This window comes from Erithacus rubecula (genome assembly GCF_903797595.1).
Source record: "Erithacus rubecula genome assembly, chromosome: 4".
NCBI lineage: Eukaryota > Metazoa > Chordata > Aves > Passeriformes > Muscicapidae > Erithacus > Erithacus rubecula.
The window spans coordinates 29,925,147-29,939,937 of record NC_136686.1 but is presented as its reverse complement, the minus strand read 5'-3'; the positions used below and the strand labels follow the sequence as shown (position 1 = coordinate 29,939,937).

The window sequence follows — 14,791 nt, the reverse complement described above, 5'->3', positions numbered from 1 at the left end:
CCCCGCCCCGCTGACGCGTCCAGCCCGCGCTTTTCCCGCCTTCTGATTGGCCGGCGCCGGGCGGCGGCTGCGCGCCGATTGGCCGCCCGCCACGTGCGGCCGGTGTTGCTCGGCGCGGGCGGCAGAGGCGCGGCGGGCGGGGCGGGCTGCGGGCGGCGCCGAGTGATTGATGGCTGGATTGATGGTCAGACCGAGCGACAGAGCCATCCCTGAGCCTCCGGCGCGGCCCCTCACGGGCTTCCCCCGGCCGGCCTGTCCCTCCCGGCCTCCGGAGGAGCAGCAGGGGCGGGACTCTTCCCTCTAGGCTGTGCTTGCGGTCGGTAGCGAGGCAGGGGGCGTTAATCCAGTGGAAGGCCGGGAAGGGCTTTCCAGGCGGGCGCCTCAGGCTGTGTCAGGCCGGTGAGGCAGCTGCAGCAGGCCCGGCTGGGCCTGGAGCTGGCCCTCTCGTGCAAGAGTATGTCTGGTATTGTTGCCCACACCAATGAGTCAAAATTTATTGGGGAAAAAAAATCAATGTCATTTAGCAATATAGGTGGGAGCAGAGGAGTCTCTGCTTTGTGAAGGCAAGCCCTGGATATTCCATGGAAATGAAGCATAAATCATTGTAGGGAAGGATACAGGAGATGGGAGGCTGGCTTCAGCTAGGTTGCTTTTTTGTTAGTGGTGAATTAGGTTTTAGTAAGTACTTAATAGGCAGGTATCTCTCAGTCAAACAATATTTCAAATTCCATTATATTCTACAGAAAGATAACATGTCAGTCAGATTTTTCTTTTTGTATAGCCACTATGCAGGCTGTAAAATTTCTTTCTCTTTACTTAAATATTTATTCAGCATAGATAAATGTTGCATTTCAGCTTTCGACAGGCACAGCTGGAGACTGTAGGAAGCCAGATACCAAAGTGAGTCTCAATCCCCTGAGACACCTGCAAGAGGTAGAACACTGCATGGCAAAGCAGCACTTGCCACAGGCACACCACTGGGTTCCTCTGGCAAGACTCTTCAGCAGCTTGCGGGGAAGAGTTTTATCCCAGTCAGACAACTGTGCCTCAAAGGTGCGCAACAGTGACTGTTCCTCTGTGCATCATTGTAATACAGGAGGGGGTTCAGGTTTAACCAGGTCTAGGTTCAGTCTGTGAGGATGATCACTGTGTCTTTATGGGTGCCAGTATGTGTGTAATTTCACTGTATGCACCTTTCCTGTTCCTCTTTAATGCTGCCAACTCAGCCTCAGCGAGTTGTTCAGTTTGTAGTTGCTGGGTCATGGGTTTATCATGTGCCTTATCTGTACTTTTCTTACAGGCTTTTTGCAGCATTTTTATGGCTTTGCCTTTTCTTTTATAGTATTTTGAAAACAAACTAAGGGATCCCATGATGAAGCTGATGTCAAAGCATTTTGTTCTGAAATCAGAACAGTGAGTTTAGGGACAGAAGGAGTTAGAGGGAAATGAGTAATTCATTCGACTTTATGAGGTGCACTTTATCTTCAAGACACTGAAGTGAAAATAAGCACCAGTACTTTTTTGTGCTCTCTACTAAAGGAAGAAACTATTTAAGCAAAATTGTTTATAAATATGAAATTTACTCAAAATGCTACTGAGAAGATTGACATTACCCTGCTCGAGGCAGAGGAATAAACATCAGGAATATTTTCTCAACTCTGCTACTGATTCATTTAGTGACATTGGTTACCTTCAGTTTTCCAGTTTGTAAAGTAGAAGGTGTAATGATTATTTAGGACAGGAATTGTCTCCTGAATATGCTAAATACCACCATATGTGGCTTGTGCCTGCTGAGTCCCTTAGCCCTCATGTAGGTTGAGGTAAGAGTTCAGTTTGCCATGTTCTGAGCAAGATACATGTTAACCTGAAATCAGCATGATCTCAGAAGCCAAGACTAAACAACTTCCTTTGCCTGGTCTAAGGGGACTGTGTTCACATGCCAGTTCTTAAAATTGCTTTTTTCATAGTGTCTTGTGCCCCTTGTGTGACTCTTGGGAGCCAAGGAAGTTTGATATCTTAAAAAGCCTTAATATAGAAGGTTGCTTGTAATCCTAGTGCTTGGGTCCTGGCAAAAATATCCCACATGAAAGCTGTGCAAGGTAGTTATGGATGGTCTCACCACACACAAAATTCTTGAAATATTTTGGAGGTGTGTATGTTTAAATGCACTGGCCACATGTTTTCAGTTGTGCTTGGTATAGATGATGAAGGAATGATGTGCAGCACTGAAGTTAATCCTGTTAATCCAGGCTTTTGCTAGGAGAAGCCTTTGCCATCTTCTACACTGCTGTAATCCAGGATACAGCAATGTAGAACCTGGCAAAGGCTTCTCCTAGCAAAAGTCTCATGGGAAATCATTAGTAAAATCTTATGCCTTAAGTTGGTAGGCATCCAACAAGACTTCACAGCATGGTATTTCTGGACATGCTCCCAGAAGAGAACGATCCAAACAGGACCATTTGCTGATGAAAAAAGATCAGAGTTAAGTAGCAAATGTCTGTGTGACTTGGTGTTATGTGTATGTATTGCATAATATATACCCAAATATTTATATTCTATATTGAAATTTACACTCTTATTAATTATTTCCCCTTTTCATGTGTGTAAGGGTAGCTAGTGAAACAACACAGTTGTTTTCACAGAGACATAGAAATTACTGAAGGTAAACATGAAGGAAAAGCAAAGCAACAAAGGCATGTTAAAACACGAATCTAGTTAGAGCAGAGAACAATCAGTTCTGTTTTCTTCTTATGTTTAGTATCAGGTTTTGCGTAAGGCTAAGACATCTATCCAGAAGCTGGAGCAAACCTTGTGTTCTTTGCTGAAGATGAAAGGTAACTGTATGCAAGTATTTGCTTGGACAAAGAGCCTGGACTTGGTTTTTATGTATTTGTTAAATAGAGACAGAGGTATACAGCTGAGCCCATTAAAGCATTGCAGCCAGCTGTGGCTTTAGTAGTAGCAATAAGTAAGGGATAGTGAGAAATCTGTCAATCCACTGAGCACTGTATTTCAGAGATCCCCCTCTGACTCAGTTTTTTGTCCCTTCAAGTGTCCAAATTCCTCTCAGCTAGAAAAGAAAATTGCTATTCATGTGACTTGCACCTCCAATAATTTGCATTGATTAGAAGTCTCAGTGCTTAATTAACAATCTCATCTGAACCCACATCCTTGGATAACCTATGAAAGTGAGTCACAGGTAGAAAGAATAGTTTGACAGAGCAAAATTGAAAGGATAGCAAGCAATGAGGCTGGTTGAGGGGAGTCTGAGGCAAGCTTCCCCTTGTATGTACTTGCATATATGTGAAATCCATACTGCTTGTGAATCACAGGTTGAATGTCAGGGTATTTCACATGCAATTTGTTCATTAAAGTAATCAAAAAATACAGTATTGAACTGGTGCATGCCCAGAGTTTGATTTGCAGGTTGTTTTCACCATCAGTTCTGTAAAATCAATGTTAGGAAGAATGCATTGATTCTGAGTTTCTCAGTGTTCATAAACTCCCAGTAGTGCTAGTCACATTGTAGGACAGACAGATATTTCTACTTTTATGTAATTTTTTGCCTAATGAAAATTTCTGGCTTGTGAAGAACCAGTTGTTGACAGTATTCTTCTAGATTGGGGCTGAGGGTGAGAGAGAAACCAAAAGTGCCATTGATGTGACAGTAAATGACAGTAACCTTTCTGCTGCCAACAGCAAGCTGCAGTCTGGAGGATGGGAGCCCATCCAGCTTGGAGGAAGTCAGGGAGGAATATGTCAGGAGGCAGTTTGGCAGTCACAGGTAAGGGCTTATACCAGCCAAGAAAAGATGATCATATTTTGCACTTGCTTCCATCCCAGCATCTCTGAAACTCTTTGTCATTGCTACTGTATTTCCCAGCAGAGGTTTTCATCATGAGGAAAGGCCAAAGAGGTTTCACGTGGACTGCTGTAATCCCACAGAGTGCACAAACATTCTAAGCATGTTGAATGAACATTCTCATTTCCAGTCAGTGCTTGTATCTTTTTTCCCCTTCTATGTAGCTGATCTCTGGCAATGATTTCTCATTGCCTGAAAAGCTAAAGAAGGAAGAAAAAACTGGCTTGGGAAGAATGGCCCTAGGTTCTGGAGTGACCGTGACAAGGGTGTTATTAAACCAGTTGAGAAATTATTCATGTGACCTTTTTCCCCTTGTGTTCTTCCCAGCACTACATCAGCCTTAGAAGATATGAGTGAAAGTGACTCTGCCATCTGGTATTTGCTTCAAGAATCTGAAAAACAAACACCAGAAGAATATGGGAAGCCAGAATTGATTCAGTTTTCAGACACTTTATCCCCAGATCTAGTGGAATTTGAGCGGTAGGTGCACCCCATGTTGCCCTCAGGTTTTTAACTCGTTTACATTATCACTATGCATCCAGGCACTGCTGTTCATGCAGCCCTGCTGGAGCCTGCATCTGCCTCACAGAAGCCTTGTGCCAGCAGCTTTGGCCCTGCTGGGGATGAAGCTGATCACTTCCTAAGTCCCTGCAACTTGCACATGAATGGACTCTCAGAGTTGTAGCAGCCCCCAGCTTTTCAGAGCTTGGTAAATCCCCGAGGATTTTTCACCCCTTAAAAAAAAGAAGAAAATTTCTTTCAAATATGTTCCTGTGTTGCCACACTTACCACTGTATCCCTGCTGTGGGGCTAGATTTTAGGAGGGTAAGAATTGCTGCACTAGGTATATTTTCCAAGAGTCTAGCTGTATGTGTTCTAGGGAGGTGCAGGGACCAGAGGTAGGCACTTCTTTTCCCCACAGTGATGCTCATCCTTCCCCTAATGGCATTGCTATGAGGAGCTTGAACACTGTTGTCCCTTGCAGAAATAGACCCTTAGCTCCTGGCAGCTTAGAGTACTTTTTTGGGGGATCAGAGTAGCATAAGGCTGGATTCAGCCAAGGAAGATTTTGTAGTCCTCAGCCTCTGGGTTGCAGAATAGTGGTTGTCTGGAAGATACCACAAGGCATTCTGCAACAGTGCAAAATTGTCTGCAACACTGGGGAGGAGGGAACCTAAACAACTTGTGTGTTACACTTAGAGCTAGTGGACATGAGTCTGTAAACCCTTTAAGCTTCTGAATGCCTGATGCAGGACCTAAGAGTCAAAGACCACTGTTCTCATATCCGTTGTCCATTTTATTTGAAAGTCATAATGGTAAAATTACTGTTTTTTTTGAAAGCTACTGATATCTTAAAACTGAGTATTATACTCCATGTTCTTCCCCTTCCTGTCAGACAACACTAGGAGGTATTTAAAGGTTTAATCCTGCATTTCCAACAGGATAAAAAATTATTTGATTGCCAAGAAATGAGAAATAAATGCAATGTAATCTATCCTGTACCACCAAGCAGTCAGTTTCCCCCTAACCATTCCACAGTTAACAACATGCAGTGCAGCAGAATCCAGAGCTGCCGCTGGCATCCTGTTCCATGGCATCACCACTGTAACCAAAAGCTTCTGCAGTTCCTTCTCTTTTGCTTTGAACTGCTGAGCATTTCTAAAAGCCCCTTCGATCAGCGGGTTTTTCCTCAAAAGGAGACTGCAGCTGGACCAGCAGATGGCACCAGCTTCCCACTCCTGCTCCTGTTAGAACTGGAGGTGGCTGCGGTTAAGGTATCGTTTAGAAGACCTTGAAATGTGCTGAATCAAGATTTTCAGGATTAGAAAAATCTGCTTCATCAAAGACTGCACGACAGGGCCATAAACACCTGACTGTCATGTTCTTTACTGAGGAGGTAGACCAGGGTCTGTACTGTGTAGACTCTGGCACTAATCCTGTAGTCCTAGGGCAGATTGCATTTGCTTCATAGCTAATTCTTGTCCAAAATGGCCCTTTATAACAGGCATAAAACGACAAGCACTCTTCAGCAAGGAAAGCAACAGCCTTTTGGTTGTCATTTAGTAACATTATTTGGGAAGCATCAGAAATGCTTTGACCTTCAGCTGACTGGGTTTTTTTCCCATGTTCAGCAGCAGGAAATACATTGGTAGGACTTCACAGTACTCTGTCCAGTGCAAAATGGGGCTGTCTTCTTCCAGCTGGGAAGAAAACAGCTGAGTCGTGCTTCAAGTTTAATTTCTTTAGCAGAGCAGTCTAGTGGTGGTTCATGTTCTGCTTGAGAAATTCCAGGTCCTTTGTTTGGAGCTGGACATCCAGAAACCTTAGTGAGTATGATACCTTACATGAGAACTTATTCCCCTTATGATATTTTGTCACCAGCAGTGGTGGAAAGTACCCCAGAGTGTGGAAACTGGGGTTTAAACAGGTTTGTGCTTGCCTAGAAAATTATATTTTCAATATTGCTCTGCTGGAACAAATACTTACAAATAAAAAAGAAAAGAATGACCTCTTTTGAGTTACTTTCTCATGCAATACTGTTCAGTTAATCAGGAAATGTGCTCATTTGGGACATCTTCCAGGGAATCATTTTGAGCCCAAACATAGTAACAATGACTGCTGTTTATAGAACTCTTGATTTGTACTCCTTTGTTCTTTTTATTTTCATCTGAGACTCCCTAAGCATTTAATTAATGTAAAATAACCTTCAGTGCTGCTTTCTGAAGTAGACATGGTTATTCTTGGTTCACTGTTCCACACAGTGCTAACAGAAGAAGCAGGCTTGCTCTGACATTCAGACACTGAGTTGAAATTGTGACCCCTATGTTCCACCATCAGTTTCACTACAGACTGCATAGCAGTCAGTCTTAGGGATGTGTTTCCTTAGTTGTAAAAGGGAGGAGATGGAGTTCCCATGCTAAAGCATGAGCATCCAGACCTGGGGTAGTGTCTGTGTGTTTGCAGGTACCTAATGCATCAGGATATGACCTCAGCCAGGGCTTTTAAGTGTAATGCAATGCCAGTAAATGTATAAAAAGTGACTTGCAGTGCAAAAGGTTCGGGATACAAAGGCAAGTAACTGAAAATGCATTTAACTCCAGGATGGGGTTTGCCTGTGCAACCCATACAACCTGCAGTGCCTGGAGCTTCTGTTGTAGGCAGTCCTGCTGAGGCTGATGCTGGAGCCTGCTTTTTGCAGGTGAAATAGTCAGTGTTGGGCATCATGCAGTAATTGTGTGAAGTCTTGGAGGCAGTCAGTGAAGCAGTTATGGATCAGAGCTACTCCCCAGTGTCCTGCTGGTTTTCAGTGGATGGCTGCCTTATAGCCTGCTCTTAAGAGATACTCCCTTTCCTTTCCTTCCAGATACCTGTATTTTTATAAGCACACAGTGGACCTGCTGATAGAGCATGGGATTGTTTGCACTGGAGAGGTGCCTCTTCCTGAGGTCTCCACAGCTATTTCCCATCTCTGGCAAGAGCTTTCTGAAGAGAGCAGGGACAGCATCTTGCAGTACTGTAGCCAGAGAGATTTCCTCATGGATCCCAAGGCTGCTTGCCCAGAGCCTGCTTGCACTGAAGGTAGTGTGAGGGACAGCGGAGGTAACAGTGAGGAAGCCAGTGGTTCCTCAGTCTCCACACCAGAGGAAGTAAGTGCTCAGCAACATTCACAGCCTGCCTCTGAAACTCCAAGCCTTCAGATGATGATTGGCTATGCAGATTTTAATTGCAGACATACAGTAGTTGTAATTAAGATTTCTCAAGATCACTTGAATGCATAAGTGGAGACAATAGACAGCCTTTGAATAAATGTCTGCACCAAATTTTCTCTTGGTAAGATACCTAGTGAGCTACAGTGCAGTGGTAGTAATCCTGCTAGTCTCCACTGACTCGTGGAGTTCCTGTGCTAAGTGACAGTTAAATTTGCTCCTACCTTGCTCCAGGGACAGGGAGCAAGAGCAAGGAATATACAGTTACTGTGCTCTGCAGACCTCCAAAGAGCACAGGATACCTAGATTGCCAAAGCCCGCTGTGGTTTGGGTTGGATGTTTTTTTTCATGAAAGCACCTGGTAGCAAAGAGAATGTATTTTTAGACCAGTCCCAGGTACAGGGCCAATGACTGCCTGCACCTCTGCAGAGCCAAGAAGTCAGTGACTGAGCAGACCAGAGCATTATTAATAAAAGATTGATTAAATAACAGCCAGTTCTATAAATGGTTCCTGGAGCACGGATTGCTGAAGTAACTAGCTGCTCAAAGAGGTATGTATAATTTCATTAGCTGCAAGAAAGGGACAGATGTTTACCTTTAGCATTGGCAAGTTCTTTTTGAGTCACAAAACACAACTCATATTGCTCATTGCCTTAGGAAATGTTGTGGGAATGTTCCCTGTGTGGTATTTCTGGCACAGAAAGCATGTGAACTGCATTATGGCAGAGTGAACTAATGAGTTCAGTGGTCTGGCACAAGGAGAATCCAAACTCCTTTGTAAACTGGAGTCAGTTGTGGACAGACTGGCTGGTACAGCTGAGATCTCCAGCCATAAGCAGCTGTCCACAGTCAAGTCTCTAAAGCACTAATGCAATTCATGGTTTTTACTGATTTTTTGGGGGATGTAATGTGAAGTCTAATTCCTAGAGGTTGAAGCACAGGCTTTAGGGAGTGGACTGACCTTGTGTTCCTAGCCATGAAATGCAGTTATTCTATATTATTCCTGTCTCCACAAAACCTATTGGTTTACTCCAGCTGTAACCATACTGTAACCATATCTGTTAAATGTAAAGAAAGAATATAACATTTTAAAGACTTCATTATTAAAAATTATGCCCTAAGTAAAACTTTTAGGTGGCTGGATATGCTGACATCTGAAGTGATTTCTCTGCCAGGTGATGTTTGAAGATGCATTTGATGTTGCTGCTGGTTTCCTTGACAGAAGCAAGGCTCAGGGAACGTCCAGCCAGAGGTAAATTACAAACTCCCCCCTTTTGGCAGACACAGTATGTTAATAGCCCACTGTCAGTACTCCAGGGCAAGTGCTCTGTGGAGTACGACAGCAGCTCTCTTTTTTAATAAATGTTAGAATAGCAGCTTCCAGCAACTGTGCTCACAATAATACTTCCTTTTAAAGAGAAAAAGTGAAATGACTAATGGTCATTTACAGCAGAATCAGTAAAATCATTTTTAATAAGAGCAGCCCATTACTTCAGGACAAGTGAGGTCCTTCTGATTTTCTTTGCCACTCAGCACAGCTTTCTGTCTTTTCAATTTACAATACTAATAATGTTTTCTTTTTCTCTCTGTCACTTACCAGGCCTGTGAGGACCAAGAGGCATTCCCTGATAAATCAGCTAATCATAAACTGCATTCTCATTTAATGAGACAAAAATTATACTTTTTTCAATATTTTCTCCCTTGTTTTACCCTAATTCAGTCACACGGAGGTGATCAGGTTAAAGTGTGGTTGACCTGAACATTAACACCAAAGAAACACAGGACCTTTTAAATAATGACACCTCTTTCCTCTTCAGTTCAGAGGAGTCACCTAGAAGAGAACATGTAAGACACAAAGCTGGCACTGCCTTTGATTTTTCCCAGTAGACTAAAGAAAGAAAAGTGTTGTTTTCCTCAAGAGGAAAATCACATTATGATTTATCTTTTATGTATTCTTTCTACTTAGTCTTTGTTAGGATTGTTTCTCTTTGCAAACAGTGTTTTTAATCTGTGGGGTTTTAATCCCATTTTCTACTTATTTTTCAACATTTAGAGTGATCTTTAATGTGAATCTCTTCCTTTCACCACCAGTCCAGGCTGTACTTCTCGAAGAGAATAAATTAAAATAAGGTTGTTTTGGCTTATGATCAGAATACACTTGAATGGATGAGAAAGCTTAACAAATATTTATTTATTAAGTAACATTTATTAGGTCACAATTTCCATTTGCTTTAAAAATAAGATTAAGTATTCCTTAATACTGCAAAGTATTACTATAATCTTTAAAGTCTGTTTTAGGTCTCAAATAAGTTTGGTATTTCAACAGTCAGCATTCATTGTTTTCTGTTTCTTGCCTGTTGTTCTGCTCCTTGTAATTCTGGACAGAGGTGTGATGGCAGAACGTTGTAAAATCCCAGGAGGAATACAGAGGTGAGGTCCAGAATGAAAATCTTAGCTTTGTGCCACAGTTACCTGAGAACAAACCTGCCAGTTACAGCTAACATGTCATTTCATGACCACAGGTTACTGCATTCACTCAAAAACTTTACAGAAGTCAAAGTTGTTCCTCTGAATAACCCTACCAAATACACTCCCAAATAACTATTGTTGCTTTCTGTTTTAATGGATATTTACTTTCCCCCAAAACAGTGCTACTGTGCTGTAGTGTATCAGCAGATCTCCTTGTCATGACACCAGTTTCTTGTATTTCTCTTCTGTTCTTGCATATTTGCCTTGCACTTGGCAAACAGTATCTCATCAATACATCCATCACAACTCCTCCCTGTCTTGCTTGGCTGTTGTCTTTAATATCAGGATCATCTTGAAAACCATTTGATTTTTTTTTATTATTTATAAGTAAAATATGGAGGAGAGAAAGCAAGGAGAACAGAACAGGAAAATAAATACAGTATCTGATTCCATTTTCAGTTCAGCATTTGCAAGCTGCACTTCTGAAAATCCAGAGGATCACCAGAGACTCTATCTGCAGGTCACTGACTTCCTGAAACACTTCTTCTTCACTAATACACAGTTTTGTCAGGTAAGCCTTGCCAAAGGATTCCTTATAGAAGGAGCAATGTATTTCAGAGCAATATATTTCATGAGCAATGCCAGAAAGGGATTTTTGTATTCCATGCTTCTGGTCATATTGTTCAGAATGATTACAAATAAGAACTTGGGGTTCATTATTTTAGATGTGTCATTCCAAAAGGCCAGTAGGATTGCCCTTGTAAGAGGTTAAGAGTGAGTGAACACCGCTTTAAATATTATTCAAAATGGCAAATGACATGAGGAATTGTAAAAATAAAAAATGTATTATTGTTTGCATGAAAGTTCCTTGTGGAAAAGCTTGAGTGATCTCCTCTGAGCAGGTAAAGCTCACTTTCCAGTTCTCCATCACCCCCCAGCTGCTTCATTCTGAGCTCATTAGAACCCCCTTCTGCTCACCTGGGTGCCAGGTTCCCTGCCCTGAGCCCTCCACCCTAAAGCAGGATATTCATGGTCTTGAAAGAGGTGATGAAGAGTTCCTGAGCTTCCCCTTAACTTCAGCCTACTGTTGCAGGTTTGCTGAGCCAGAAGTGTTTGTGCTTGCATTGTTCTTCCTGCCCTTCTTGTCTCCCTGCCATGGAGGTGGCTCAGAGCTTGCACGTGGGTGAGGAAGGGAAGGGGAGACAGCCCTCAGGCAGAGTGTGCTTGTTTTGGTTCAGGGTCAGTGGTGCCTCCCCAGCAGCCATTGGTTTGCTGGTTTCTATTGCCTAGCTCCCACCTGGTCTTGGGTACCTAAAGGAGATGCTCCTTTGAGCACAAGATATGGCATTTTCTGGTTTAAAATTTCTTTTGTGTCATGCCTGGCACAGTCTCATCTTGTTCTTCTGCTTGGGGCTGCATGCTGTTCTGTGTGAACCCAAGTCCATCGCACAGCTCCCAGATGAGGTGGTATGGGAAGAGGTAGTGTCTCTTTTCAAGGATTAAAGAGGCATATTTAAAATAAGACTAGGAGCATGGGAGTTATGGGAAGACAAGCAGCAAAAGAGCCCAAGGTACTGCAATTTGGCAGTTGACTGTACTGTGTACTTTATTTCCAAAAGGAAATAAAAAGCTGCACAGCCTTCTTTTACACAGCAACTTTTAGTTATCTATGATAAAACAATAAAAAGGGAGTTTGAGCAGAAATCATCCAGGCTGTATCATATGAAGGTCACAATCTGTTTTGATTTAGAGTACAGAACAGTACATCTAGACAGTGCTGCCAAGAAGCAAAAAAGTAGAAAAAGGAAAATATGACTGACAAGATATTTTTTGTTTTGAGAGCAGAAATTCGGATCCATCTCAAAGCAAACAGATTGAGACAGTTATGAAAGTGGTTGCAGAGCAGGGATAGAAGATGTTCCAGCTAGCTTGAAACACACCACCTCAGGCAGCAGCAGAGAGATCAGTATAGGCTACTCACCTTACCCCAGAAATTGGGCTGCTCAGAGCATCAGAGACTCCTGGACTTAACAGGGAAAGGAAGCTTACCGTCCTGCTTACCTTATGGGTATGACTGAACCTCTGCAGACCATTGCCCTTCCCTTGATGTGTACCTGTGCTGCTGCTGTGCTAGCACAGGAGTTTGGGCAGTGCTGGCATAAATTATCTCAAGGATAAAGCAGTGTCCCAGTACACTGTGCACACACCTTGTAGAAGATACAGAGGTGGGTAGCAAGTACAGTAAGTACCAAGGTAAGGCATGTGATGTGCACCCCACAGTGTACTAAAGGCAGCCCATCCTGCCTTTCATCTTTCATCATCATTCATTTCATCTGCAGAGCTGATGAGGTGATGGATTTTATTGCTGGTCATTCATGCCACTGCCATCTTCTGTCATCTCTGGATAACTGTCCAGGTGCAAACTACAACTACTGGTGTTGGATTGTGGATGGTCACTGTTTCACAGTCACAGAGCTACTGAGCACAGCTCCCCTTGAGCCACTGCCCTGGCTCTCAGGGCTGCCAGGGGCATGCACCCCACTGGAATAAAAAGCTTCAGAAAGACACACAAGAGGAGGTGGGATATAATTTAGACAAGGAAAGGGAGAGCTCTTAAAGGGGCAGGGACCCCAAAATGAGGACAGGAGCATGCTTCTACAGTATATGATAGAGAAATAGTTTTGAGCGTGAGATTAGTTAAGCTTTTTGAGAGCTGTTGTCTTAAGGTCACATCATAAGAGAAGCTCAACAGCAAAGGCAGTAAATAGTTACTTTAGGCTGAGATCCAAAGGTACGAAACTCAGCGGGGTTTTTTTTCTAAATAGCACTGAGCACCTTTGTGTCTTCAAAGGCACACTTTCTTTTAAAATTATGGATTTTAGATGAGTCACTTGACAAGCAAGTAGTATTTAGTGCTCTTTAAGCTATACATTTTTAAACAGCACCTATTTTTAAAAGCAGTATTTCACTGAAGAGTCTTGCATCAATGCACAAGGTGGACTAGATGGACTGCATGCATGAGCACTTTTATCTTCTAGACTTTGATTTCTCAAGAGCCACTGGTTTTTGTATACTGGTGAAAGAGAAGACTATTTCCTTCTGTTGCTAAAAGTGGAGGAAAGCCTGAAGTTGGTAAAGTTAAGGCCTCAAGGAAGGTCTTATACCTTCAGAGCCTGCTATGTAACATACTTGCTACCAGTCAGTAATACTTGTCTAGATGATATAAATGGACACAGGGTGGAGCCCTGTGATTTTAGAAGGAAATTGGCAGCAAACTTGAACCATTCTTCATCAGGCACCTCAGAAGCTCATCAAGTGTTGCTGGCTGATTTAGAGAGGAGGGAGGGCTCATGCTGCATGAGCTGCTTTGCTGGTACATCAGCTCTTGACCAACTCACTGTGTATTTGAAATTCAATGAACTCCTCTGGTTTTTAATCCTGCTTGACTTTGGGGGGGCTTTCAGGAAGAAGATCTTCACTATGATCATGAGACTGTGATGCTGCGGTGCACTGAGACCTTCGATGATGAAGATTTCTAAACAGTATCTGCACTATCTCTACTTGGCCAAGCACTGCCAGGCACGCCGGGCACATGAGGAGGCTTCACCTCCTTAGTACTTCTTGATATATCAGTTGAGTAATTTATACTTTTTAAAGGTTTTAAGGGTCTTAGCTATTTATTAATACATGTTTTTACCCATTGCTATTTAATGTTGAGCCTTGCTTCACAATGAAACTGAGGCATGCACAGTTAAGTGACCTTGCCTTGCACAAGGTGTGGGAAGATCAGCAGGGAGGCTGGATCAGTGGCAATCTTGCACACTCCCACAGGATGCAGGTCTCAAACTGCAACCTGCAAAAGTCACCTGGCAATGATTACTTTTCTGGTGCAATTTTTCATCTTGGGCTGACAAAGAAAGAGGGATTTCCTCACAGAGAGTGGGATGAGGCTCGTCTCTCTCTTTATGAAGACAGCAGCAGTGAGCATCCACTCCCCTGTCACCCAGAAAAGTGCAGGCACAGTAATACACTTTGGATTATTTACTTTGGTGAAGTGTGTAAAACCAAGTGATCAGTCCTGTGCTCTTCTTCCACATCTAATTCTTGGATGAGTAGTGCTGCTCAAATAGTGTCTTGCAATTAAAAGTGCTGTGAAATTGAATAAAGTCCTTCACATCTCGGAGTTATTAAAGGCTCTCTGCAGACTTGAACAAACTGTGTTCTGATAGTGATTATGTTGAGGTTATGCTACCAGCCATCACAAACAGAAAGGATTGAAGTTTTAAAATAAAACCTAAACTGAAGCTGGTGTGCCTAGCTATCCAACTTCAGTAGCCAGCTTTTAGACTGAGTCCAAGAGGCCTGGACTGTGGCCCAGCATTGTCCTGGTGCATGATACATTCAGGTAAAACCACGTGGACCTGAGTACTGAAGAACAAGGGAAGAATAAACACCACAGAGCCCTTTCTATCCCTGCAGTTGAGGCTGTGGTAGCCCCCCCAGATGAATGTTTGCCACTCTGCTGTGTTTGAAAGGGGGGGGTGCAGGGGTCCTGTTTGGGTTTAAGGGTTCTTCAGAGCTCTCCAGTGTGCAGCCTTGCCATTCCCTGGCCTTTCCAGTGTGTTTCATTTATGAATGCTGGCATTGTTTTGAGGCTAGAAGCATTGTAATGACATTAAGGAGAAGATGAAGAACGTGCTACTTTGGTCCCTTCTCTTGCATCATCATAGTTCACAGAAGTGCAGGCCTGCAA

At 43.0% G+C, this 14,791-nt stretch overlaps 1 protein-coding gene across 5 annotated transcripts; it reads left to right on the top strand.

Annotated features, from left to right (window-relative positions):
• Window positions 1-166: 166 nt before the first annotated feature.
• On the top strand, window positions 167-14,661 carry STRA8 (stimulated by retinoic acid 8). 5 transcript variants are annotated; one of them, XM_079304540.1, is made up of 10 exons: window positions 167-454; window positions 856-1,053; window positions 2,381-2,483; window positions 2,760-2,834; window positions 3,700-3,784; window positions 4,190-4,342; window positions 7,227-7,509; window positions 8,745-8,821; window positions 10,498-10,609; window positions 13,503-14,661. In XM_079304540.1, exons 2-10 carry the CDS (start codon window positions 946-948, stop codon window positions 13,575-13,577), a joined length of 1,071 nt encoding a protein of 356 aa, XP_079160666.1. In that variant the 5' UTR covers window positions 167-454; window positions 856-945; the 3' UTR covers window positions 13,578-14,661. The 5 variants fall into 5 exon arrangements, with proteins under 5 accessions (XP_079160666.1, XP_079160667.1, XP_079160668.1 ...); XM_079304541.1 differs by having other exon boundaries at window positions 167-463; XM_079304542.1 differs by lacking the exon at window positions 2,381-2,483 and having other exon boundaries at window positions 2,759-2,834.
• Window positions 14,662-14,791: the final 130 nt, after the last annotated feature.